The sequence below is a fragment of the Gambusia affinis genome, linkage group LG06 (genome assembly GCF_019740435.1).
Source record: "Gambusia affinis linkage group LG06, SWU_Gaff_1.0, whole genome shotgun sequence".
In the NCBI taxonomy this organism is placed as follows: Eukaryota; Metazoa; Chordata; class Actinopteri; order Cyprinodontiformes; family Poeciliidae; genus Gambusia; species Gambusia affinis.
The window spans coordinates 6,160,766-6,188,191 of record NC_057873.1 but is presented as its reverse complement, the minus strand read 5'-3'; the positions used below and the strand labels follow the sequence as shown (position 1 = coordinate 6,188,191).

General features: G+C 38.0%; 2 protein-coding genes across 5 annotated transcripts; one reads left to right on the top strand and one right to left on the bottom strand.

Annotated features, from left to right (window-relative positions):
* The first annotated feature begins 9,414 nt into the window (after window positions 1-9,414).
* LOC122833142 (F-box only protein 40) lies at window positions 9,415-23,796 on the top strand. 2 transcript variants are annotated; one of them, XM_044120486.1, is made up of 4 exons: window positions 16,925-16,948; window positions 17,090-17,129; window positions 18,332-20,215; window positions 22,606-23,796. In XM_044120486.1, exons 2-4 carry the CDS (start codon window positions 17,127-17,129, stop codon window positions 22,786-22,788), a joined length of 2,070 nt encoding a protein of 689 aa, XP_043976421.1. In that variant the 5' UTR covers window positions 16,925-16,948; window positions 17,090-17,126; the 3' UTR covers window positions 22,789-23,796. The 2 variants fall into 2 exon arrangements, with proteins under 2 accessions (XP_043976420.1, XP_043976421.1); XM_044120485.1 differs by lacking the exons at window positions 16,925-16,948; window positions 17,090-17,129 and adding an exon at window positions 9,415-9,492.
* Window positions 22,605-26,541, bottom strand: ttc36 (tetratricopeptide repeat domain 36). 3 transcript variants are annotated; one of them, XM_044120488.1, is made up of 4 exons: window positions 26,338-26,541; window positions 25,941-26,129; window positions 24,373-24,658; window positions 22,605-22,740 (listed from the first exon to the last, which is right to left on the bottom strand). In XM_044120488.1, exons 1-3 carry the CDS (start codon window positions 26,441-26,443, stop codon window positions 24,390-24,392), a joined length of 564 nt encoding a protein of 187 aa, XP_043976423.1. In that variant the 5' UTR covers window positions 26,444-26,541; the 3' UTR covers window positions 22,605-22,740; window positions 24,373-24,389. The 3 variants fall into 3 exon arrangements, with proteins under 3 accessions (XP_043976423.1, XP_043976424.1, XP_043976422.1); XM_044120489.1 differs by having other exon boundaries at window positions 22,618-22,740; window positions 24,387-24,658; XM_044120487.1 differs by lacking the exon at window positions 22,605-22,740 and having other exon boundaries at window positions 24,211-24,658.
* Window positions 26,542-27,426: the final 885 nt, after the last annotated feature.

Below are 27,426 nucleotides of genomic sequence, written 5' to 3'. Positions count from 1 at the left end.
GACAGGTACTGCAGCTGCTGTAATTTTTATCACGCACCTGAAGCTGAACAGAGTTTGACTGAAAGTGTTTCTTGTGTTGCCATCTTATTCACCAGAGTTTTGATGTTCCTCTTGTGTAATTTTTGTCCTAGGGTTTTGGCATAATTCCTCTGTATTTACAAATCCGAAAGAAAGTGTTGCCAGCCCTCATTGGGGTGATAATGCATCGGTGTGCCAACTATCCAGAGTGGGGAATAATGAGAAAAGACGTTAAAAAGATGAAGCGATTTCACACCTGGACGTTAGTTCAGTTTCTGTCCTTCTTGTCCAGGAGAGATACATTAATCAAATGAGTAAAGAGCAAATTGGTTGTGGTTTTTACCCGATTTTTTGAATTTTACACTAGTCAGGAGAAGCATTATGACCACAGACAGGTAAGGTGAATTACCTGTATTACCACCTAATAGACGAGATATTATTAGGCTGCATGAAAAAAAAAACGAGTAAGTGTAAAGATTTAATCAAGTTCGACAAGGGAGAAATGGGATCAGAGTAAAAATGCAGATATTATGGGATGTTATGTGTTTACAGGGATTCATATCTATCAAATGTTGTCCAAGAAATTAACAGTGGATTGAAAAAAAGTGAAGGCTGACCCATGTGGTCTTATTAAGCATATAAGCTACTGCAGCTCGATTTGCTGATGAATGCTGATGTATTCTCACATAAAAAGGGAAAACACATTACATCACAGCTGTGTATATGGATGCACAGCTGCAGACCAGTCTGGCTGCCTTTGCTGAGCTTTTTTCCCTTTGTAGAACCATTTTTGGGTACTGGCAGGATAGATTCCACATCTTCAATGAGAGAATGTAGATTATCTGCAACAACTCTTCACTAATCCCTGAGTTTTTCTTGTTATTTAGTCTATTTTTAGATGTGTCATGTGTTTCTGTGCCCCCTACTTTTTTGTTCACATAATGGAACTGACGTTCTTCTAGACATCTGTTTAAATTTTACACAAATGCTACTCAAATATCATACTAATGGGCCAATAATAACATATTTTATCCTATGCGACTCTACAAAAGGCTGCAGTGGTGCTGATAAAGATTCACTCACCTCCAGATCTTAGATGCTTGACAGTGATGGAATGAATTACTTAGGATTTATTCGGCTAATAATTCTCTGACAAGCATTTAGCTTTAAAATATAATTTCCAGAGAGCTAAAATCTCATTTAGTACTAAAAAATTTTTAGTTAAATGAAGCAGACCGAATCTTGATAGTATTTAACACTGTTAGCTCCATATCATAAATCCCAGTACATTTGTTCTATTCAAAACAAAGCACATCAAATTTGATGTACCACAAAAATCCAATTTTTTCTCCACATTTACACTTTCCTAAGGTGTTTTTATATATGAGTACACATTGCAAGACAGAAAACTTTGTGACAACTGCTGTAAGCAACCAAGTTGTTAGAGAGGATCTTCTGTTTTCCGTTAAATATTGTCTTGACTTGCATTATCAGGTTAGTAAAGGTCAATCATCATTACTAAATATTGTCTGTGAAAAGTGTCCATTTTTAAAAGAATACAAGGGCAGCAAGGCGCATGGCATGCTCAGTACTTCTAAGTAGAGTGTGTATTCAGCTCTGAGACGAAATCTGGGCCAACATTTCGCTGTTGAAAAACTGAGAAGTGGCAAGAAAGAGATGTTATCTTCAAAGGAAAAACCTGGGGATGTGAGTGACTCTTTAATTGTGGTTTTATTGCTAAAGCTACAGACCCAATAGGTGTTTGAGCACTGATGACCGTACCCCAGGGATTTCCTGTCTTTGGCCCTTTTCAGCAAAGGAGCATGGAAAGCTGGCGGCAAACAACTGATTGTGACCTACAGTGACAGCGGTGGTCCTACGTACATTACAGGAGAGGCACAAACCTGGATATCAGAAATCCTTTAGTGACCGAGGATGAGGAAGCTTCTGAAGTCCCCTCATTTTTTTCATGTCCCTCTTCCTGAACTGTTAATAAACCTCACCTGTGAGACTTTAAACTGACTCAGAGTGAATTTGTACTTGGAGCTTTAGAAAAGAAAAGAAATCTTTTGTGCTTTGTGTTTGAGGTCTGGAGCTTATGTGCCAGGGTGGATTTTTTTTTTTTCTTCTTTTTGGGAAAATCCCACAAACTGTCGGTGCGAGTTGAACTGTAAACAAAGCAACAATAGCAAGGAAAGCTGGTTGACTATCTGCACAGCATGCAAAAAAAGAAGCTGTAAATACAGCCTAACCAAATAAAGACAAGACATCTGTGATTACTGGCAATGTGACGCTCTCGTGACTGGCTTGGATTTTCAGTGTAAACATATGAATTAAACAGTAGCTAAGAGAGGTGTATAATTCAATCCAGTTTATATATGTAGTGCTAATTCGCAACAGATGTTATTTCATGACACTTTACAGAAAAAATCGGGCCAATCACACATACATTCCAATTGATCCTAATTGTCAAAGCCACCATACTGCTTTCCAACAACCACATAGAGATTCTAATTGTAATATGTTTTATGAGGTCTAATTGGTTTAAAAAATACTTATTTTATCTATGGATACATAAACTAGATAGCTCTTATTTTTGCTTGTGATACTTAAATGTATAGTGCCAGTAAAAAGCTCATATACAACCACTGGTATTCATTTCAGGCTTTCATTGATGCATTTGAAAAGTTGTTTTTTTTTTCAGCTGAAAATGATCACTATTCTCAACCACTGGTTTATAGATCCAATGAATATCAAACAGTAAAAATACATAAATAATTATAAATGATCTCCTAGGTTTTCTTTAAAGTAATAATGTAATTTTTATTCAGTTGTTTGTTTTTGTATATGTTGTATTAACTGTGTTAGTTAGGGTGCTACCGTTCATGCCACAAATGCTGTGCTTTCTGCATTCACTGCAACATCTACCAAAAATGTGTGATTTAGCAAAGTTAAGGAAGAAAACCTCAGGCTACGCTAACACAATCATTTCACGTCACATTCCAATCATGATTCTCTTATTAAACAACCAGTCATCTTCACGAAGCTGAAATCTTCACATTGTGATTATTTAGATTCAAACTGTGTGAATAGCGCCTATAGTTGCAGACATTCAGACAGGGTGCGAACCAGTCCTGATTGCTGTAAACTTATATACTGCTGTGAATCTCATGTACAGTCTTTTGCTTACACTGTTACCAAAGACATCACCTGAGGACAGGATGAAAGACAGAATTAGGAGAGAACACATGTTCAGGGACTACAAAGACATCTTGCACCAAAACCGGCCCATGAGGCAGAAATCCATCTCAGCACATCTTAAAAGATGTCTCGGCTCCCAAATTGCACCTACAGGACAGAGGAACATAGACAGAAGAGCTTTGTTAGAACAACCGTGAGTGAAAATGCGCTGGTGGATTTGTTAATATGGTTTATGGCAGCAAAAAAAGGAGAATGAATTTACAATAATGGAAAACAAATAATATCTAGATGGTAATCATTTCTCCTAGTGCCATTGTGCTTCGAAACTTTTTACCTTGTCTCGTGGTCCATGTAATTTTACTTGTCATTTACTGTTCCGTCTGTATGTATTTGCTAATTGTTCACCTAAAAAAACTAATTAAGATATATATACCTTGAGAACTTCTTTGTTTCTTCACTCAAATCTCAAGTGTCTGTAAACGAGACAGCAATGTGCAAATAAAGAGTGAAAAGATCAGCGCAATTATAAGGTGAGCACTGCCTGAAGATATGTGTCCACAGATGCTTTTTCTCTGAAATGGTGTGGTTGATGGGGAACGTTGTAAATTTATTGCCATGTTGAATGTCAAGTAACATGTGAAAAAAGTAGAAGAACTCACAAGACAGGAAGAAACAGTTGAAAGTTACTGAAGAGGGATGAAGTTACTTATTACATAAATAACTGAAGAATTAGTTCATAAATAATGGACATCTAAGACCAAACTTATAAGAGTAAAGTGTGCAGCTTGCATGTGAGATATTTGGATGAATGAGTGTAGGGTAATCTGTCAGGTGAGGAGAAATGCAGTGTGACAGCTTTCACATCCCAATAGCTTGGGATGTGAAAGTGCTCGATGGCCCAGTCAAAACATGGCAAATGGCCACAAAGTTGAGGCTATCATTCAGGTAGAAAATGCCAACACTCCCATTTTACTAAACAGCTGTGTAAATAGGATACTTATGTTCAGGCATAAAATACAGACGAGGATAAAACAAGTTGCTGCTGTGGCTAATAATTGAGAGCAAAACTGCCAGAGAAACCTGTCAAAGAGTAGTTATTGATTTATCTTAAAAATCTGATTTATGGACGTGCACATTAAAGCAAGTTGATTTCTTAATATTGAAACTTGATGCTTAAAAACAACTTCCATGGTCACCTTGAGCTATCTGTCTGTGTTGCATCCTCATCCATCAGCCTGAGCAGTTCCTTCCCTAAAGTCAAGGTTTTACTTGTTTGATAATCCTATCACAAAAGTGACTTCCAACGAAAAGAATGTTTTCGGTAGGTAAAAAAAACTGTAAAGAACCTCTCCCACGTTTTTTAGGTAGCATCATCTTTGGTGAAAACAAGTATGCTCACTTCACTCTTTTCTGTGCTTCCAATAAGTAAGCATATACTCTACAAATCCCTATTAAAGGAGTCTTTTTTTGTCAATGACAGTTGTTTTCTGTCCACAATGGACAGTTGTGCTCTTCGTTTTCAGACAACACGTCATACTCTAGAATCAACAGCTCATTTGCTATTTGGTAACATCCTAAATGTAATGAGACATTAACTATGATCATGAAGTGTATCAGGTACAATAAATCAACATTTAGGAATTTCAGCAATACTCCCAGGAATTGAGAATTACCTGTAACTTTTTATCTTTCTATGGGGATATTGGTTGGTGGAGGCAGAACAGTTTTATAACAACTGAAAGTGAGCTGTGACAGGTAACATGATGGGCTGATAAAGTCATTTTAAGCTACAAAGTGACAGACATTCTTGGAGAGTGATATGTTAATATGATTAATGTAAACAAATCTGAGTTAGACTGAGACTAAATAGCCAGTGGGATAAGATTTACAATAAGTGTGCATGAGTTATTCAGTATTGGCGATTTCACTTACCATCTTTATGTCAGTTTTTGTTTGTTATTCGGTTTCTGATTTCTATATAGCATCAAGCCAGTCTGGGCTGTTGGCCAGCAACATCTGTAGGGGTCTTGTGAGAGTGCTGCATGGAGAAAAAGCTGAAGATACCTGATCAGTGTGATGGATGCCTGTGAGAGTTGTGTGGCTCCGACACACACACCTGCCGCCTGTGCCCCACTTATTGAATCCATGAATCAATTTAATGAGCAGAGGACAGGGTCAGGACTTCAATAAATACCCCACGAAGCTTTCAAATTTAATGTCTGCACAATGAATGATACTGTATGTTCAACAAACACCCACAGCAAAAAACACTCCCACAGTAAATTGCTTGTGGAGTTTGAAGCAATCAGGTACTATAGGCAATGTTGACTTGATAGGTTTTGTGCATAAACATTTTGAACATGCGACCTGACTGCAAATAAGTTCAAACTTGGAGCAAAGTTTAATTTAGTTGTGTGCTTGCGTGTGCTAGGAGAGACACGCGTGTGTGCGGCAGGGTGAAAGACCGAGACTCCAGAAAAAGAGTCAGACATCTTCCATTGATAATCAATACTGCAGCAGTGACCTGAGCATTTGCTCTGTGATTCATCCCATTTAGAGCTACAGGATTGGCTGCCTGACAGAGACAACTCCATGATTTCCCTCTGGACAGAGCACTGGAAAATCCACACAATTTAGAACATGGCGTCTTCAGCATGTACACATCTCTGATCCGTAAAGCTATCATCCTCTCCCCTGGCTAGACTGTCTAAAACCAGAAATAAAAGTGACTACTTTGCAGCAATAATCACCTCTTATGTGCACATGACTGATGTGCCTATTATGTCACTTATATTTACGTGACATAACATGCTCTCCATCTTTCAGTAAAATTCTGGGGTAAAGCAGTCTGTCAACATCCTGATCTCCGCAACCTGTGATTATGGAGTTACTTTCCTCTCTGCTGATTTTGACACAAGCGTGCGTCCAGTCATATGGTCACACCGAGGGTCGAGGACACGGCGGAAAGGACGAACGGTCGCTATTTAGATGTCTGAGGCACCAGTATCCCAGCAGTGAATACATTTTTCTTCATCCGCTGGGGACGCGAAGGCTAATGGAGCATGAGAGTGGCATTTTCCTCGGAGTTGTGTGGCTGAGTCACGCCCCCGTTTGGAGAGGAGCTGCAGGCAACGGTTGTATGAGACTGGGACCAACAGGGCATGCTGTGAGAGTCTGGGCCAATTCAGGGGTAAACATCGATGGCAGTAATTGGAGAACAGCACAGCAGGGAATTTCATACATTTCTGCTCTATGTGGCTCAGCCGACAATATCCTGACTTTTCCAGGTGAAAAGAAGCGACTGCTTGTATGCCAGAGGTCTTTTCTGTTTTCTCACCAAATTTCCTGCACTCCCCCCTGGCACTCATTTCACATATAGTGTGTTTTATCGTTGCAATTTTATTGATTGAATGAGTACAAAGCTCACTGGCTCAGAGCCGGCCTTAATGCAGTCGCTGCACAAGTGAAGAGCTTGTTTGGCTGCTAACACAACAAGCTGTTGCTGTCCATCATTTTCTCTAATTTAGTGGGGCTCCAGTGGAGCTATTAGACCAGTTTTTGTAATTAGATTAAACCAGTATCATTAGTCATTCACCGTAGGTGTTTCAAGAACTCATTTGCAGTCTTTGGATCGGTTCCTGTCATATTATTTTTACATTATTTCTATGTCTTTTTAGATTTTAAATGTATTATATACTATTATATTCTATGAATAAAATTGTATCTTTAAAACTTCTGCAGGAGGATTATAGAAGTCCAAGAGTGCCACAATTTAACATAAATCATTTGGTCATTACTTAATTAATTCTTTTACTAAAACACAAACAAACAAATGCAAACATAAAGTAATAACTATGTAACAAATTAAGTACTTTTGTGTAAACTATAATTTTATAACATTAGTACTTCAAAACATTCAATGTTTTTATGCTTTAATACATTTTGATTTATTTTTTTTCTATCTGCCTTACATTGCTGTAAATTGTAGTACAGTTTAGTCAGTGGTGGGAAGCGCTATCTAAAGTTAGTTGTTTAACCTTAAAGTTGCTTAATCATAAGCATTAGTTCCGCTAGCGCTACAACGCTACACCCACACAGTAATTATCGGAAGCTAATGCTAAAGCGCTAGCTGCCCTTGGAAGAATAAAACCCTCCAGCACCAATTTCATTTTGACATATCTGGTTCTCTACTGTTTATATTTTTCTTGTATCTGTTATGTTTTAAACAAAGTTATTGAGGATAAAAAAGACAGAACATTAGAAGAGGAACTGGAGCTGCTGCTTAAACAGCATTCACCCACTTCTGAATAACAGCATGATTATAAACGTCTAACTACTTGAAGAATTCGTCACAGTCAATTACCAAAACTTAAACACATACAGTATGTTGAACTTTACTCAGCTGAAAGTTTACAGAACAGTCTAATGTATCCAGAAAAAATATATACTTAGGGGAAGGTAGGTGCTCTAAATGTTTTCAAGATGCTAAATAAAAAAATACCTTCAACATCTGCAGATTAGCGTAGGGGGGCCCACCTCTGACCAATACAATGTAGGGATCTAGTTTACAAGTCAAAGTGAAAGTTTAAATTATTTCAAGGTGCATCACAGTATATGTCTGATAAATTACATTATGATTACCGTAGTTTTATTATTATTACTAAAATTCATGTCGTCACCTGAGTTTCTTTATTTAAGCAGATCTCGATTAAACCCACTTCGGGGTTTAAGGTGTCAATTTCATGAGGTGTATTTATTACTTATGGCGATTTCCAATGCAAGCTGATTTTGCTTTGCATAATCCGGTATGTTTATTCCCAGGAGGCAGAGAGATATAACTTATTTTAGTATCGTCCATGTAGTTCTTGTCTGTTGCTTGTACGCTACAGCAATCACAGAGAAGGAAAACACAGAAATGCTGCATGTCAGTGTTCACAGCGTTTTGTGCAGATAACGTCAACGCATGTAGGGTATATGTGAACATGTCTCCACCGAGCATTACTGAAATGGTTGGGGAAGTAAACAGGGAATGGTTGGAGTCACAACCTGTGGTTCCACTAAGGTCCCTTATCTGTGTCTGCTGCTTATCACTCTACCCACACCAGCAGGAACACACAGAGAGCATTTCAGCTCAGCCTGAAAGTAACCTGAAATTATCGCCGCCAATATATGTCGCATGACATTTTTCTGCTTTTTTCTGTGCATATACCAGGTGAACCGGCGGATCTCAGATCCCAAGAGGTAATTTGCAAAATAATATACGAACAGTAGCTTTATATATTCTGCACCCATTTTTAGGGGTTCTTTCACTTGCCAATTTTGCTCATATCATTATGTTTTGTAATATGATGGACTTATTCATAATAACTGATTATATTAATATAATTCTACTTGACCGATTCGATAGGTATAAGTCGAATCAGTCAATTAAAATGTAATTGCCGCCGCACAGACTACAACTAAACAGGCAGACAAGATAATTGGCTCTTTAACTGATTATCTTTTTTAACAGAGTAAAAGAATTGTAATTTTAGCTTGTTTAACATAGTCTGACTTTGGCATAAGTAGGTTGCTTATGCCGTTTCTTCAATAGTAGCCAGACAAGAAGAAAGGACGAAAAGAAGGAAGGAAGAAAGGCAGAGAGAAGGAAAAAGCATGTAGTGTGCAATGTCAGGCTCCCTGACATTATTTGGAATGTCAGGGAGGCGGGAGTCAGACTGGAAACTCTAGTTCTTTCTTCATTTATCCACTGGGTTTCATCCCAGTGTTTGTTTTCTTTGTTTTTGTCATGATGGTGCATGGAGGTGAGGCAAAACGCTGATGAACCGGGTAAAGTTGATGAAAGGTGATTTAATGAAGAATAAAGCACAGAAAACAGATCCAGACAGTCCCAAAATCCTGGCGGCACAGTTGAGCGGAAACACAGAGGCTCAGCAGTGGTAGCAACAGGTAAGCGAGGGACAAAGAAAACGGCAAACCACAAACGACGACTGGGAACAGGAAAGTAACGTTAGGACCCGACGAAGACAGACACACAGGTGACACTAAATACACGGGAGGTAATCAAGGAACGAGACACACCTGGGAACTAATCAAGGGGAGACAGGACAACACGGAGACTCAGAAACACAGAAAACTCGAAATAAACACACAGAGAACTCAGAAAACACAGATATCGACAGTTTTGCTATTTGGTGGATGCTGTCCGCTCCCACCCGTCTTCTACCGGTAACCTCAGCTCCTGTTTTGTTTCTTCTCTCCTTTCCTTTTCAGGTAAGTATTTTTAACCTTGAATTTAGTGAATTGTCTCTTAACTTAAAATCGCATCCCAGTTGTCATAAATCTTTGAATATACATGAAGTTGTGTGCTTTAAAATGGAGTAATATTCCCAGGGTGGTGTTGCGGAGCTGCTTAGCTTTGGGGTGTGAGAACTTTCCAGTTGCATGAATGTTTTTGCATGTTTTAAAAAAAACAAAACTGTGGCAGCTTATATATTATCTGGTTGTAAAATGATGCAACAGTTTAATATGCAGCATAAAGACAGAAAAAAAAACGAGCTAAAGTAATTTTAAAAATAACACAGAGCTGTTGCTCTTCTTTTTAACAGTTTTTATTTGGATAGGAAGCAAAACATAATTTTAGGGCTGGTTTAACGTTTCTTTACATGAAGCAAATTTAAAAAACACAGTAGGTTTTTTCACTGCAACCTCAATCTATGAGTAAAAGTATCCAGATAATCTGAATCAAATTGTGCTCAATATGTTGTGTGTAAATCGTGAGCAGTCAGTTGAAGGTAAGCACTAGTGACATTTACTTTAAGATCAACTGAACCTGTACAAATATGTTCATTATAAGCCTAAGCTATTTTCTACTGCGAAATGTCTGAGCCAATAAATGACTCCAGTGAGCTTTATCATCCAACTTATCTGCAACAAGACTTTTTTTTTTTTTTTTTTTTACTACTTTTATGAGTTTTAGGCAGTCTATAACTTATTATGGCTGTATATTGGGCATGAAATGACATGAAGCTGAAAAACTTCCCTGACATCATACCCTCCCTGGCCCCCTGTCTCTTTTTGCAGTTATTAGCTCCTGACATTAGCAGAACGAGTGGAGTGAAATGTCTCATTTACAACTTTGGAGATTTTTGTCGGGCCTCTGCGTATTCTGCATTAATGATGTAAAATGACACAAAGTGCGGTGTCCTCGGGGAAACCTGCACAGACTTCATTAAAAGACACTTTTAATGAATCTTGATAATTAAAAGCAGAATATTAGGTGCAGAAAAGCTGGAAGCTAGACTGAAAGGGCTATAAACAATTTTATGCTCACCAGTCCGGGCTTTCAAACTGTCTTCTTGTTACTCAGCCAGGTGTAAGAAGAGTAAGGCGAGACCAGCAGAGGGGAAATTTTAAAGAAAATATTTTTGACACCATCTTCATTAAATGTTCAGGGAAATGGTGGTGTGGGGAGTGTTACCAGTATAATGGCGCAGTGAAAAGCTGTGGTGAAGCTGACTACATACTTTTCAACTGCGTCTGCAAGCTGAATGTTGGAGCATGTGGTGTAGAGGGGCGAAATAGTATATTACCAACCAAAAGTCATATACAGTGGCTCTCAAAAGTCCACACCTGTGTCGAAATGCCAAGATGTTTTGATGTAAAAATACATTATAAAGGTTTTCCATGTGTAATGTGAAACTTATGTTATACTGTATAATTCATATGACAACTAAACAAAAATACAGGACAAACTTATTCCAAAAATTCAATTAGGAATTATTCTCATTAACAAAGATGTTTGTTTTTAATTGGCATCTTTAAAAGGATAATGTAAAGTTTGAAAAAATTATCTTTTTTTTTTTTTTTTGCTGTTTTCTTATTTATTATTTTTTTCATATGTTATCAAACATGGCAGGAATGTATGTTAGCACAGCTGTTAGCTTTGCGGTCTTGTACCCAGACCAGCCTGGGGTCTTTCTGGTTGGGGTTTTTCATGTTCCCCGTTGGTTGGATAAGTTCTGTCCAGGTACTCCTGTCCAAAAACAACCATGATAGGTCAATTAAATCTCTCTGGAATCTTCTGAATGGGTTTATGTTCATCATCAGTGGAAAAATATTAATTGGTATTACAACAATTAAGTTCTCTTTGTATGTTCTCCCTGGTATTTGGAAAGCTGTCTTTTCTATTACTCCAGTCTTCAGCTCCTTCCATATATTGTCCAATATGTTCATATTATTTCCAGTCAAAATGTCAGTAAAATAAAGACAATTTGTGACAAACCAATTCCTTACATGCACCTTTACAACATTCTATGTGGTTTAATGTGTTTGCGTACATCTCTTCTCATGCTCCCTGTGCAATATGGCAGACAACAATAGATATGGTGCAAAGAAGATCATCAGACTGTGTTCTGTGTAGGAGCTGTTTCAGAACTGGTGAAGGAAAAGGACACTAAACGGTGTGACAAACTCCTTTTACTCTCCTCAGTAACGTCTAGCTGTTGCCATCAGGTTCCACAACATAACAAAGATGAAACAGAATGCTTCACTGCTTTCCGCCTCGAGCTGTTTAAAGTGCTGAATTATTGTTTAGATAATACACTTCCCGTTGTTGCAATTTTTTTCTCTTTTTATAGCTTTTCATACTGTTGAAGATCCCAGAGAAGTACGGTTTTTGTTTTATCACAATATATATAATTGATTGACAATAAGTTTTGATTTGAGTCCAAATTATAATTTTGGTGATTTTGAATTTAAAATGAATGTATTATTTTTCATTTTTAATTATACATATGTTCCTGATTACTTCAGAAGTTGAGAAATGTGGAAAAAGTGATTTTTAAAAAGTGTGCAGAAGGCAGCCAAAAGCTTTAGAAAAGTGATAATTTCATGTTTGGAACCGTGAAGCCAGGAATCTGCACGTAATGCTTTAAACAAACATAGTGGTAACAAAGTCTCCAGCTCAAATTAGTAATCATAAAGGGCAAAATTAAATATGGCAAACTAATGGGGGAAGGAGATCAGGAGCAATGGCAAGAAAGTTGGAGACTCATCAAACCCACACCCTACTAAGTGACTTAAAAGCACGCCCATAGTTTGCAACGGTAAATAATCTCTAAAATTGCTGTTAAAAAATCTATCATCGTTCAAAAATATGTCAATTAGTGGGTACAAAATATAAAAACACTGACAGTCTCTCTGTTTAGCACATGATCATTTGTTTGTTTTACTCATCAGTATTTAGCTGGACTTCAATAACTAAAAAAAATATTTTGAGGCGAGGTTTCATGTTTTGTTTTTTTTTATATTAAATTTGACCTTTAATTAAAAATGCTTACACTGCAATAGAACAATTTCTGTCTTGGTTTTAGTTAAAAACAAATGTCATGAGCACAAATGTCTATTTATATTTATGGCCCTGCAACAGTGCTTCATAAATACAGTGCCCAACATTAAATGGGAGGCAGAAAAAGAAAGAGTCTGTCTTTGATTAATATGAAATTGAACATGCAATCCACGCATCCCACACAGCTTTTGTTTTATTTGAGGATTTTCCTCATTTATTATTTGAGCCCACCTCTGGGTTTTTGCATTTTCATAGCACATTTGCATAACATTTCTAAAGCTTATTTAAGGTCCTCTTGGGTTGTGCTCAGTAATAAACACAAACTGGAAGACTCTCCTTTTTCCTTTGTGAAAATTCAGCAGGCGTACATTTTTCAGCTTGCTCTCCCAGTGGTTTCAGCTTATTAATATGTTTTGTCAGGTATAATAAACTAGGCAGAAGCTTCAAAACGAGGGCAGTCTTTAAAGGAAATGGATATAATAGAGAAAAATCTAAAAAAAGCAAGAGGATATAGTGAGATATACAGGAGCTTCAGTAGACTGTATCTTACTTGGATTACAGCTCTAAAGTTTTAGTGGAAACAAGCAAATATTCAACTTAAAAGCAGTGATGCTAATGTGTCCTGCTGCGTGCTGACAGCTATTATAAGCCTTAAATATTAATCAAAGTTTCTCTCTGACATCTTAAGATTTTCCAATTATATTTCAGAACATTAGGTTTGAGTTAAATGGCACGGAGCTTGTAGGAATCATTAACCTCGCAGCTCAGCATTGTTAAAATCCATGTTACAGAAAATGAACACACTGTAATTATCTCCTTTTTTGAGCCACTATACGTTGCACAACATCTCAAGCTGAGAAGTCATTTGCTGAATTTGTTTAAAAGCCTAATTTCTTTAGATAAACAGATTGTCACTCAACTGCATCCTTTTCAAACTTAATTTAGTCTCTAATACTTTTGTATAGACGTTGAAGAAATTATTTAAATTGTATATTTTTAATAAAACAAATGTACAACTGAAAGACTACGGTAATGAATAGTAAATGTATATTCACAGTAACTTATTTGCAATTAAGTGTCTATCCCTTATTTCCAAAAAGAATCTTTTTACTTCCAGTGAAAATTAAAATTCTCAGAGAGGGGCAATGTGAATTGTCTTTTTGAAGTTGGCTGGTATATTTTGAGAGAAGATATTTCAGTAATTTTTAGAAATATGGTCATTTGTCAAAAGAAACACTTGAGAGTGTGCTTACAGCAAATAGTTGTATGAACTGTGTTTGCAAACATTTGAAAGGCCTAATAAAATAAAAGGTCAACATTAAATTGCCTACCGTAATTACAAAAAAATTAATTATTGATAAAAAAACTGTTCATTCAAAATGTCCATGTTTGGTGCCAAAACAGACATCACTAATTGTATATGCTGTTGCTCCACCTGTCCAAGAGGTAACAGTATAGTTTATGAGAGGTGCCAAATGCATTTTCATTTTGGGTCATATCAAGATCATGAAGATCTGGTCAAAGGGCCAGTTGTGGCAGATAATATTTATGAAAATCCATTAACAAATTGTACAAATATTAATAAATGGCAGACTCTAGATTCAGTGAGTACTTCTTAAAATAAAATATTGAATATCTTTACACAGTGATGTAATTTGGCATGTTACAGTTTAGAGAGCCACATAAAAAGTAATGACATCCTACGTTTAACAAATGTGGTTTAAATGAGCATGTTGCTCATCGACAGCTATATTCATGTATAGAACAAATTGTCATTTTGGTCATTTATGTTTTTGCTATTCTATTGTCCTTTATTTTTATATGTTAAATTGATAATATATGTATATCACTTCAACCTACAGACAACCAAATTATCACATCTTGACAAAATCTCTAGTGAAAATAGTTTTGTCCAGCATCTCATCCACTTGTCCTTACTGATCCACAGTTACTCCCAAAGTACGCGCCTTCAGTCTGTCACAGGGAATACAAAGAGACACAGTACACGCACACCTACATGCATTAACACCTTAGGGGCAACTTAGAGTTATGTTTTTGACTGTGCAGGAAGATGGAGTACTGCAGCAGCACTTAATAGCCATGTATTTATATTAAACTTGTATTCTACAATAACAAGCAGAACTAATTCTACTCAAAGCTCCAATAAAACATTTTACACATGACTTGTGTTGCATAGACTCCATATGTCTGACATATAATGGATCTAATGAGGCGTAGCGGCTCATGAAGAGATAAGACTCTGGCTGTATATCTTGAATACAAATATATTTTTCAAGTTTGTTGGCATCAACATAATGTTTCAAAACATCTAGTTTCCTTCTGTTCAAATAGAAAAAAAGGTAATTTTTACTAAGTATTGCAGTTATTATATTATTTATAAAATGTAAACATTAATTGGTTCTGATGCAATATGTATAAAAAATGCAGAATAAACCCAGTATTTCATTAGTATTCAAGTGCTTCTTCTGAGAATATTATGGGCTTTTCTAGCTGTTCAGTTCTGTGCAGAGGAAACTCTGGTCATTCTGGCATTTTCACTGGCGTCTCATTAAAATGACTTTTAAACTGCAGGAACAGTATGACAGAGCAATTTTGTGCTTTAGAAAGTTTGCATACCTCCAGACCAGTAACCAGCTCATACCTGCTGATGAGAGGTGGTATAAATAACACGGCTCCCCTGCACCTTTACTGTGGCATCTAGCAAAAAATATAGATTTTAAGCCATTCCTGGTGAGTTCAGACATTCAGAATGGAAACTGGAAAAATTAGAAACAATTGTTATCATTATCATAAAGTGCCGTGCTTTTCACCACTTGATGCACACCATCTGAACCCTTGTAAAACTTCTGTATTGTTTTGCACAATTTGGCTTGTGCATACATTATTAAATTATCAAGCTGTTGTGTTATTACTTAAGCTTTAACTCTTCTGGTAAGTACATGTTTTGATCTCTGCTGTGAGGCAGAACATCTAACTGTTTTCAGACTGCATGCTAAATATCCAGCAGCTGGCAAACATTACTCAAGTTACAATTAGTTACTGGAAGAAAATCTTCATGCACATAATCTTAATGTTCCACCAAAACTCACTGGAGTTTGTTTTAATTTCAAATATAAATGATTCCCCCCCCCCCCCCCCTCTTCCTGTTTTGAAGCATTCTGTAATTTTGCTGGAATAATTTAAGCTCAACACCTGAACACTCTATTCTCAACTACTGTTGTGCAGCTATAAAACAGAGATGCTGAATTTCCTTTTCTTCACCAGGGTGTCTATCCCTCCTCCCTGTCTGCCAGTTGTAATGTATGCTGATTGCAGGGTCTATAGAGAACAAATCAGCTGGCTCCGATAAGCTGTTCATTGTGATCTGCAGCAGGACAAAAAGAAAGAAAAAAAAAAAGAAGAAGCATTCGGCACATTTTCTACTGGGGTCTGAAATAGCTGCTGGGGATGTTTTCAGACTGATGTGGAGTAAGTAAAGGGGAGGATAGTTCAAGCGGAATTAATGTAAATTAGTGTAATTACTTATAGTTATTTAGGCTAGTTAAGCACCCCACTGTTTTGAACAGCATTGCCTCTGAGAGAATTAAATTGATTAAATAAAACGTATGAATGACAAGCCTGCCTGAGAGAGGCAGATGTAGATTTTTTTTTTTTTTTTTTTTTTTTATGAAGAAACCTAACAGCTGTGGACACTTTTTGACTACTGTTGATTAGGGATTTACTTTGACATGATGAGAATTGTTTTCCATGCAGACACTTTTTGCCCAAGAAGCTTGAGAAACTATCATTTTTCGCTGCTGTTAAACATACATTTTAAAACAAGTTGCAAACAACGCAATACCAAGTGTCACCTAATCCATGTAAGGTTGTTTTTATTATTATTATTATTATTATTATTATTATTATTATTTTAAAGAGCAGAAAAGACTGCTGGGAAAGTGTTGGTTGAAATTCTGAAAGTGTGTGACTGACATCCAGTGGACAACATGAAGCATGGCATAAAATACAAATGAAAAAATAAATAAAATAAGTAAATGTACAGCTTGTGACTTTCACTGTAACCCCCCTGGTACTGTCATTTAGCTCTACTGCTAAACAAGTACAGTAATTTACCAAGGAAGGGATTAGCATGCAGTAGCTAAACTGCTAATTACTGGGATTATCTGCTTTCATTGCAACCCTCTCGTTGTGGAGAGGAGGTGGAGGCTGTAACTTGACCTTGGTTCTTAATGGCTGTGTGACAATGGTGCCCCATCCCACTGGCCTGTCTGCCCCTTTGTTGTGTCTATTTATAATGTCCAGACAGTGCAGAGGTTATTCAGAGGTGCCAGTGAACACAAGGCGACAGGAGAACAAAGGGTGAGAATGTTGTTATTGTAGCAGCTGCTCACTAAAACCTTTTTTAGCTTTATTAGAGAATTGCAATTAAAAGCTATGCATTTTAAGATCGGGAACGGGATAAGGTTTTTCTGTATGCTGATGCTGCATTTTATGTTACAGGACAACAAACAAATGTTCTGAAACGGTTAGATTCCAAATGGTGAGTACAGATATTTTTACCCCAGCCCCAAAATTTAAAAAAGAGAAAAAAAAGCATTTAAAATATGCATAGTTTTCAACATTGAGCTCACTGGATGCTTTAATAGGTTTGATTTATTGGATTTGATCCTCAGAACTTCCTTAATTCTTTGAGACGCAGAGTCAACAGAGACTCTGCATCTCATCCTAGATTATGGTCCATACTGGCATAATAGTATCACTCAGTTGCAGCAGATTTATCAGCTGTAAATCCATAATGCAAATCGCCAGTTCCCCTCATCTCAGAGGAGCTTTGTTGGATTGACATCCGATCAGATTGAAAGCCAACCCACTGTCATGTTCAGTAAACTAGTTGGAGATGATTTGGGACATGATACCTTACACTGATGAAGAAGGCGGTGGTTTTTAAACAATGCTGAATTCACACAATGTTGTACCGCAACCAGTCTGAGTATTGCAGTTGAATTCAGACCACCAGACATTATTCTAATCTCTTGGTGTCCGATTTTGGAGAGGTTGATCAAAAATTAGCCACAGTGGAAGGAGTGACACTCGGTGTAGTGTTTTGATGGGGTAGCCAATCTGCATCAAGGTTGTACTTTTAATGATGGGATTTTGTATACCATAGTTGAAAGAAGTGATTATTTTTGGACCTGTACACACGGCGACAAGGATGGTATGTTTTTGTAAATGATAAAAAAAAATTCTGAATCCGCTGACGGGATGCAGCATCACAGAAAACGATGTAGTAGGTATGCCAGGCCAATAGGTGGCGCCAGAGAATGACATGAAAAATTTTGACTTGTGCTATGCTTATTTGGGAGAGAGGCGCATGCAGAATAGAGAGTTAGGTGGAGCTTCGACATTATCGTTTAAAAAATTACTCGGCTAACTAAAAACTGGTGTCCTGAAATACATCCACTATAGAATCCGGTTTCAAAAGTGGTCATTTCTAGTCTCCCAAGATGCTAAATTCATGTGGATGCACAGCCTAAATGACAAAAAAAGCTCTTGCCTAAATTTGTGTCCTTATGGGTGGAGCCTTATTAACTGTCATCCAAAACCAATCTTCAACAGCACAATTGAAGATTGTCTTTTTATTATTATTTACAAAGAGATAGCTGGTAAAAATGCCTAGCAATTGCAGAAATATTGCCCACATTGTTACTATCCTCTGTGTTGTGTTTTTATTTGTCTCTTCAGGCAAAAGGAACAAAAATGGCAAATGGTATCCATGATCACTGTGACAAGTGTTACAGTGTAAGCTGTCAAGCCCCGGTGAACCTTTCCATCTCATGTGTGGTCATTAAGTGTCACAAAAACTGTGGCGCCACCTTTCATATGTGTAAGCAAGAAGAGCACCAGCTTCTCTGTCCAAACGAGACGGTGTCTTGCTTCAATGTTGACTTTGGCTGTCCGCTCAAAATGCCTCGCCACAAGTCAGCCAAACACCTGGAGGTCTGCCCAGCCAGTGTTGTCTGCTGCTCTCAGGAGTGGAACCGCTGGCCTGTTCCTGAAACAGACATGACCTTTTACAGAAACGTTTCTGAAAGTCTTCGACTGAACACTGAGGCAAACCTTGACGTTGCTCTGGCACTCCGGGATCAAGGCCTGCTGTTTCAGTCCATTAAAATGAAAAGCCTTTTTCCTGAGATGATGGAGGAAGAGCCTGCCTCTCCAAATATTTCCAATGGAGTTAACAATTCTGTTGAGGACACTTCCTGCTCCTTAGATTGTGGTGAATTTACAGAAAATTGCAGAGCAGAGATGGAGGGAAGAGAATTGAGTCAAGAAGAGACAGATGCCTTGGCAAAAGATGGGAATGTGGCAAGCAGCCAAAATTACAATACATGGGAGAAAATATTTAAGAAGGATAAGGAAGGGTGCAACCGAGCTGCTAAATGCTTAAATAATGGAGGAAAAGAGGAAGAAAGAGAAGAGCAAAAATCTTTAAACTGTGAAGTACAAAAGGTGGGAAACAGAAACTCACATCAACCTGAGGTTAATGACTCTATAAATATGAACGGGGCAACTGGCCTAGCACCTTGGCAGGATGGTGTCCTAGAAAGGTTGGGCAAAGAAGTCAATATTGCAGAATATAACATGTACCTGGTGCACAACGGGGCAATGCTAATTGACTTTGGTCAACTTGCTGCGTGCACTCCAAGAGAGAAGGACTTTGTTTACGGTAATCTGGAGCCAATCGAGGTTCAGACTGTCCGCTCGTTTAATGTTCCTGCCAGCTACCGAGCAAAGCGCAGTCACCTGAAGGACCCATCACACAAGGCCAAAACTGCACAACAGAGTGTGGATACTCTAGATTTGGACGTGTCTGTTGAACATCTTCCCATGTCTGAAGAGGTCAGTGCAACACTTCTCTGTTCCCTCGAAAAAGAACTGAAAGGACATTTAATTTCAGAGAGTGTTGCGACAGATGGTCTTTATGTAGATATAGCAACACAAACGTACAACTTTTCTTCTGCCCCCTTCAAAGCAAATGCAACTCTAGCTGATGTCATTGCAGAAAGACCTTGTGGCCTTTATGTTGATGTTGAAACTGAACCTGTCACCAGAAGACACAACAAAATCAGCTCATCTTTCAGCTACATGTGTGGCCACTCCTTCCGCCGCGATGAATTCCAGTCTCATTTCAGGAATGCTCACTGTGACATACAGGCCTCTCTAAGTGGCTGGTTTCAACAGCGCTGCCCCTTGGCATACCTCGGCTGTACTTTTTCCCAGATAAGGTTTCACCCTTCAGGTCAAGAAGCTACAATCAAATACCGCCAAGATGTCAGCACCTTTGTACTCCAGCCACACTTCTCATCCTTCACAGACGCTGAGAAAAGTCTGAATCCTCAAGGAAGTGCTGGTCAAGATTTCGATGGCCTCAGCAGTCTACCTCTTGAGATCCTTCAACATATTGTTGGCTACCTTGACAGTTTTACTCTGTCTCAGCTATCACAAGTTTCCTGTCTGATGAGAGAAGTTTGTGCCACCCTGTTGCAGGACAGAGGAATGGTGTTTTTGGAGTGGAAGAAAAAGACATATTCTCATGGTGGAAGTTCGTGGAAAAGTTGGAAAAAAGCAAGTATTTTAAGATTTTCCTTCTTTTTTTCATTGCTGCAGATGATTTTTTTTATTATTATTGGTTTATCATCTCAGTTTAATCTAGATTTTATAGAATGGTTAAATTTTTATCTCAATCTTGTGAAAAGTAAATACAAGGCCAAATTTCTATATTGGTATATCAGGTAGTAACTGTCACCATTATGTTGTGTGTCATTCATAAAACATGACAGCAGCTGCTGTAAATACTCTCCAAGCACTCAGCAGTCCTCTCCAACAAAATTTCAATCTCTCACAGCAGGGTTGGAAGCTTTTAATGGCTTTCCACTTAAAGTGGCTTCTGACTTTTTTTCACCTTTTACTGTCTCTAGTGAAGACTACTGCCCTTTAGAGTCCGGCAGCAAAATGAAACGTGAGTGAAGCGCTTTGTTCCATGTCCATCAATGGTCCATTAAACTGATGGCACAGTGGCTTGTAAAGGAATTCATCCTACTCATAATAAAATGAGGACATTCAGTTTTATGTGATAGATAGATAGATAGACAAAAGGCAGTGCAGAACTTTAAAGGGAGAAGAAAAAGTTGTACAGTGTATTTAATATTACCCTGAACCCTTGATGTAATGCATTTGTATTCAACCTACACCACCAATAAAATAAATTCAGCAAAATAAATCACATTTAGAGGACTACATTCACTTAGCAGGCAGATGTGAGACAAATTTAACGTTTTTGCTCCTGCGTAACCCTAACCAACTTTTTCACAGCAATCTGAGAGGCCCAGTTCCAATCTTCGTAACCTTAAAAAGATCTGATTTGTGCCATTTCCATATATTGTACAAAATCCATTACATATCCATTAATTTCCAAAGCGTTTGTAGTCTGAACAGTTGTGTTGCACTTTCTCCAACTTTTACATCATTGATCTGAGTCATGTGCCATAATTTTCTACCAGAAGAAGCCAGTAAATTTGGATGTAAACTGTTGCTGAAGTAAGCAGTTCAGACACATCTTTCTTTATTTATGATCTTGTGACAATAGTATCAACTCTTATTGATTCACAAATGTAAAATTGATCAATACCTGGCATCCATGATTACTGTGTGATGTCTACGTTCTTCTGCGTAGCCAGATTGCTGTGGGGTCATAAATCCTTCACACAAAATCTGATTACGGTCACATTTAATATGTAACATGCACAGCTATGCAAAATAAAAAGGTAAAAAATCTGATTCTGAAAGAGACAAAGGACATTTTCAAGATGTCAAATTTCTTTTATTTGTTTAACATATAAAGCAACGTATATAACAATTGAACATAACATAGTTATTTGATTTTGAAATAAAATAGCACTACTTAAAATACAGTGGAACTTCAAGAATTTTTGAATTTCCAGAAGTATTAATATTCTTACATAGAGCTGAAAAGATTCATTTATTTCTCACACGTTTCTTTCTTTGGGAGCTCACAGCAACTCTGGTAAAATGCCAGAGGTCATATTGAACAGCTGTCATCTCACCAGGTTTGCTGGGTTTTAGTTTGATACAGAAACTAGTCTCCTTAGATCGCGATGCCACAAAGATGCTGGTTGTTCCAGGAAACTACACCAGCATAAGTTTCACTTAAGTCTCATTCAGATTTATGAGCGCTGTGTAGAAGCTGTTGAATAATTTAGAAGTGCTGAGCAGTAGTAATTGAAAGTCAGCGTTTTGTGTTAGCACCGTCTCCTTCTGAAATGCATCCAAATCTGGAGGACTGCTTGAGGCAGAGCAGATGAGTGCACGGTATTAATCGTGCTCAATTTCAGTGGCAGGTTCAGAGTTATTGAAGCGGTATGGTAGAGCAGGCCATGGACTTTAAGAATGCATTTAAAACTTTTTTAATATATTTCAAATCTAATAATTTTCTATAATTTCTAAAGTAAAAGTAAGTGTTACAGAGGAATAAAGTGTAACCCATTACAGAGTTTTTAAAATATATTTTCTGATGACAAAATATTTCAGAAACTGTCTTACCTGAAGCTTACAAAAAGGAAAGACATTAATTCATGCATCTATTTTTACACTGACTGTTGGTCAGGCGGTAACCACGAGACAAAGAGGATTCCAGTGACATCGTTGATGTGGAATGGCCTAAAACCAAACACAGCACTCCCAGTAACTAGTAGGATATATGATCTCTCATGGAAACACTTCAGGTTGAAATGAATCCATGGGCAACAGCTGGGTATTTGCTCTGCATGAATGGCATAATTTGTATAAATTTGTAACACACGGTATTGAAATCCCATCATGCTCTGACATGGAATAAAAATACTCAGTGCTCTAGATTCCATCTAAATTAAAAATACATCCATCATCACTGCAGTTTGGCCTGCTGCTGAAGTGGTATTTCCCTTTATGTTTCACAGATCTGGAGGTTCAGCTCTCTGTTTTCTCCGGTGGACCGCTGGAGCTTCAGTAATGCTCCTTCCATGTCGGAGCACCTGAAAAGCTGCTCTTTCTATCAGAGAGAGGAGCGCAGGGAGCCGGCGGCTCTGGCCTGCCTGCAAGAGGTCAGAGAAAAACACCAAGAATTGAAGCACAAAAGATAATCCTTACATCTTGGAACGCAGTGGGTGGACCACAGCAGGAGCAATGCCATGTTACGAATGACTGGAGGAATTGGCTGATACATGTGTTCTGCACAGCTGCTGTGTAAAAGCTGAAAAATCTTCATTAGGCATTTTGAATCATCTCACTTAAGAGTAAAATTAATTAAATCATTGTTTTGGTTTCGGCTGCAAGCCAAAATTACCCTTGCTGCTTGTGAAGCCAAAGGGAAATGATGCTGCAGTTTCAATATGGCAAGACTGACATCCAGTGGAGCAGAGCAGAAGTGCCTGTGCAGAGCATGGCATCACATTACAGAGTATAAAAAAATGTAGATATCTGAATCCATGTTGCCTTATATATTGGCCTAGATTAGAAAAAAATATTTTATTTTCCACAGTTGGTAGCACTGTTGCCTTGCATCAAGAAGGCCCCGGGTCTTTCTGCATGTAGTTTGAATGTTCTCCCTGTGCATGGGTGGGTTCCTCCCACAGTCTGAAAACATGACTTCCAGGTTAATTGGTCTGTATAAATTCTCCTTAGGTGAGTGTGTGTGTGCATGCTTGTTTGTTCTGTCTCTGTGTTGCCCTGTGATGGACTGGCGACTCATCCAGGGTGACCCCGCCTTTCGCCCGTTGACGGCTGAAGATAAGCACCAGAACAGATAAATGTGTGGATTTGCCATAACTTTTTCCAGCTGGAGTTATTATCTTTGGACCTAAAGAGGGCTGATTGAGAGTCATCATTCAGCTTTAGCTATTACTGCTAGAAACTTGAGATCAGGCCTGAAATCTGTTCAAACCAAAGCTAAAACCCACCTGTTTAGAGTTACCTTTGATTCATAACAACTGGAACATTAGTCAGTATAGTTGATGCATATTTTCTTGATGATTTGACAGAGTGTATTGTTTAGTGCTTGTTTCATAATTGTATTATGGTTTTATGATGTAAAAAAACTTCAAACTGCCTTTTTGCTGAAATGTGCAATACAAATAAATGACTTGAATGCACAAATAGTGAATAGGTGGGTGGTACAAGTCTACTCTAACAAGGTGGCATGTTAAAGTTTAGCTGACAAGCACTGCAACTACGTACCATTCATTAGCAAAGGCTAAAAAAAGCTTAGCTAGCTATTTTCATCTCTGTGTTAGCACTGACACAGAACTAGTTAAAATTGGAAACAAAACTGAAATGTTTGTTTCTAACACACTTTCTCAACCTCAAGTGTGACTTACAATTATTTATTTTTACCAGACTGATATTATCATTCATATTATAACTGATATAAAGAAATAGTGCTGTGTCACACACAACAAATGAGAAAAACTGCTAGCTGAATGAACATATTTAGTTAAATTAAGATGTCTGTTTAGGATTTGCTACCAAAATATTTTGCAAATATTGTTGGACTTAAACAAGTATTACATGTTTCATTTGTTAATTTATTTTTTGTTTAAAAATGTTAATGGATAATGGAGGATATACACCCAGATTCCTATTTACAGTGGAAGGAGCACTGACGACAAAGTCAAAAAGACAAACATTATAATTTTGTCATATTGAGCATCAGAATGAAAGACACTGACAAAAATCTCTTCACCAGCTACTCCATCTCTGGCAACTTGGGGTTGCGAAGATTGTTGATCACCTCTGACAGCATTTTGTTGCACAGAGCTGCATACGGATTAAGAAGCACTGCCTGCTGTCGAGCAAATTCGCTTCCGAGAGCAGCCGCTTTCTCAAAATCCGCCCTGGCCTCATCATTCTGGCACGCTAGTCTCCGCAGGAGGCCTCTCTGTACCAGAGCCTGGCAGGCGCTGCGTCCTGTACCGCCGCTGAGGGAGATGGCTTGATCGAGATCCTGCAGGGCTCCTGGCACGATAAAGTATGCAGATATTCTTTATAGAGGAAGACTTTCATTTTAGCATATTTAACTAAAGAATCAGATAAAGCAGTAAACTTTCATCTACTGCTCATTTCTTTGAGTAGTTTTGCCAAAATTTCCGTATTTGTAACAGTAAAACCATTTTATTTTTTTTTTAACTTTACTTTTGGAGGGGAAAGAAAATCTCAATCTATGAGAGAAGTTTTGTGCTTGAAACACAGAAATGTGTTGCGTCACATTGATAATATTAGAAATGACTAATGACTAACAACTTCCTGTTAACACAAGAAAAAAACTAAGATTTCAAGGTAAAACTTTGATTGTTTTCTTTGACAACAATCTCCTGGTTGATTTGTGAACTTTCCATAGTTTTTTCCAGTTTCTGGATTCAGTTCTGAACAGTTGAGTCGTTATAACCCAAACCTGCTTTAAACTTCTCCACAACTTTCTTCCTGACCTGTCGGCTGTATTCCTTGTTATTCATGAGGCTGTTTGATTTTTAATCTTCCCCGACAAACCTCCAAGGTTTTCACAGACCAGCTTTATTCATGCTGACAATAAAGCATAAGGTGAACCCTAATTACTAATCTCTAAAGCTAACAAGTTGCACTAAATTTTATTTATCATTGTAAATGGGATGAATACATGGCAGAATTATCATATTATTTTCAAGAAATGAAATGGGGATAGAGATAATCTGTCTAGTACCAGCAGTAGCAAAGTCTTTTTTACCAAAGACAAAAAAAGAAAAAAATCATCCAATCTCTAAAATCTGACACTACTCCATATTTGTTTACATTTGGTGAAGTTGCACTCATGTCTTCCTCAGGGGTTCTCATGCCGTTTCCTTTTAGAGGTTCTTGGTGCAGCGCCAAGAACCACGCCAAGGCAACGGGTTGCCTGGGCAACGGGTTGGTTCGTTTGGCACAGTGCAGTGTGAAAGCAAACCTTATCAGCTAAAAATGTTGGAATTTTTATCTGTAAAAAGAGAGCCTACTGGACTATTGGGTTTGAAAATGCAATTAGATGAACGTGATACGAACAGTATAATTCCTGGAATCCACTTCCTAAAACCCGCCCATCTTTAGCATATAAAGACTCTAATAATAAGAGGCCAACAGAGGGCTTATAAAGTAACGATGCTGAGAAAATGCAGCAGACAGCCAGAGTTCCTGCATTGTGTCACGCTGGCCTCAGACTCAGCAGTCTGACATGCTGGCACAATGCAGTGCCTCTGGGAAGGGTTATTACTGGATTTGTTGAATTTACCTGCTGTGTCCCCCAGCAGCCGCAGGGCTTGGGCCCGGTTGTTATAGGCAGAAGCTCGCTGAGGCAGGATGTGGACGGCCTGGTTGAACAGCTGAAGAGCGGCTTGCAACTCCCCAGCCTCTGCCGCTGAGACACCCCGCATCTCCAGCTCTCTCACTTGCTTCAGCAACTCCATGTCAAAACCCCTGTCTGGCAGGAGGAGATAAACAGGTTGGAAGCGCATTCACACTCAGCTGACAGGTACCGTGGCAAAGAAAAACACAGAAATGTCACCCAGAACTAAGTTTTGATTACACTGTTTTGTTTTTTTCTCCCTTGGAATGGAATGTGTTCAAATAAATTCAATATGCTGTGACATGATATGCAGAGACACATCAAGTCAGAAGCTCACGCTCACCATCATCAATTAATTCTTCCTCTTGGTTCAGGGCAGAAACATCTCCAAAGGGGGTGGTGGGATTGAATATAGCCTGGAGAACAGCTCTGTCATGTGCTGAAGCCATCTTCCTGCTGTCTGTGGAGTAGGCAGAGAATTACACACACACACAAAAAGAGGGAGTAATGACACCTAAAACACAGCGGGACAGAGGATTCTTCCTCCTCTAAACTGTGCCATCGCTGCCAGCCAATCAGAGAAGGGGGTGGAAGCAGAGGTGGACTTTGAGATTTTAGCACATCTGAATTTGGTTAACTCGGGAAAAAAATGCAAGTTAGAAAGCACTGAACATATCAGCTCTCTTGTGGAAGAAGAGACTAACAGATTAGTTTTATACTTTAGCTTGTTAGTTACAGAAAACATAAGAACAACTTACAGCTACTAGGCCAAGAGCACAACTAAATTAACATATAAACAAAGAAATTAGATAGATGAGATGTAGAAAAAAATAAATAATGAAAGCTGACTAGTTGAAAAAGCTGGTTTGCTGCAGTGCCAAGAGCTGAACAACAACACCTAGACTCATTTTGCTGTAAGCTTGTTTAATTCTGTAATATTTGGACTTCAAGTCTTCTCTGTGCTGCCCTCTTATGATGAAGGGTGGCTACTGCAGGCAAATCTTCCTATTGGTTACTGTTGTACAGTTTGGCCCATGATTAAATCACAGTTGCTGCAGTGTGATTGATGCTTCACATGTTGTTCCTAAAGTTTCCAAGGACAGAAAAACGTCGCTAGGTTTGTTACAATTTTGCTTTCTGAAAAAAATATATAATAATAATAATAACAATGCAACCTCCCATAAAAATCCTTAAAGTATGTGTAAAAGTTGAGGAGTGGGAGTTCAATTCCTTAAAGGGCCAGATGAATAGCATGAAAACAAAGTAGCAGTTATTAGTCTTTTTATACTTTTGGTTTCTTAAGGTATTCACATCTAAACTGACCAATGTACCAAGTAATAAAAATTTTAAGATTCTGGGTGCAGAGTTTTCCTAGAAAGACATTATGGGAAGATAGATGAGAACCTTCAGAAGCATTTCCACATGAACATGT

Bases quoted from the DNA above. Each gene is read 5' to 3' on its own strand.
- LOC122833142 (XM_044120485.1), top strand. From the start codon at position 9,418: ATGCTGTCCGCTCCCACCCGTCTTCTACCGGTAACCTCAGCTCCTGTT. The intron at 9,493-18,331 runs GTAAGTATTTTT...TTGTCTCTTCAG, and splicing joins TTCTCTCCTTTCCTTTTCAG to GCAAAAGGAACAAAAATGGC. The intron at 20,216-22,605 runs GCAAGTATTTTA...TATGTTTCACAG, and splicing joins CGTGGAAAAGTTGGAAAAAA to ATCTGGAGGTTCAGCTCTCT.
- ttc36 (XM_044120488.1), bottom strand. From the start codon at position 26,443: ATGGCTTCAGCACATGACAGAGCTGTTCTCCAGGCTATATTCAATCCC. The intron at 26,130-26,337 runs GTGAGCGTGAGC...TCCTCCTGCCAG, and splicing joins GGAAGAATTAATTGATGATG to ACAGGGGTTTTGACATGGAG. The intron at 24,659-25,940 runs GTAAATTCAACA...TTATCGTGCCAG, and splicing joins GCTGCTGGGGGACACAGCAG to GAGCCCTGCAGGATCTCGAT.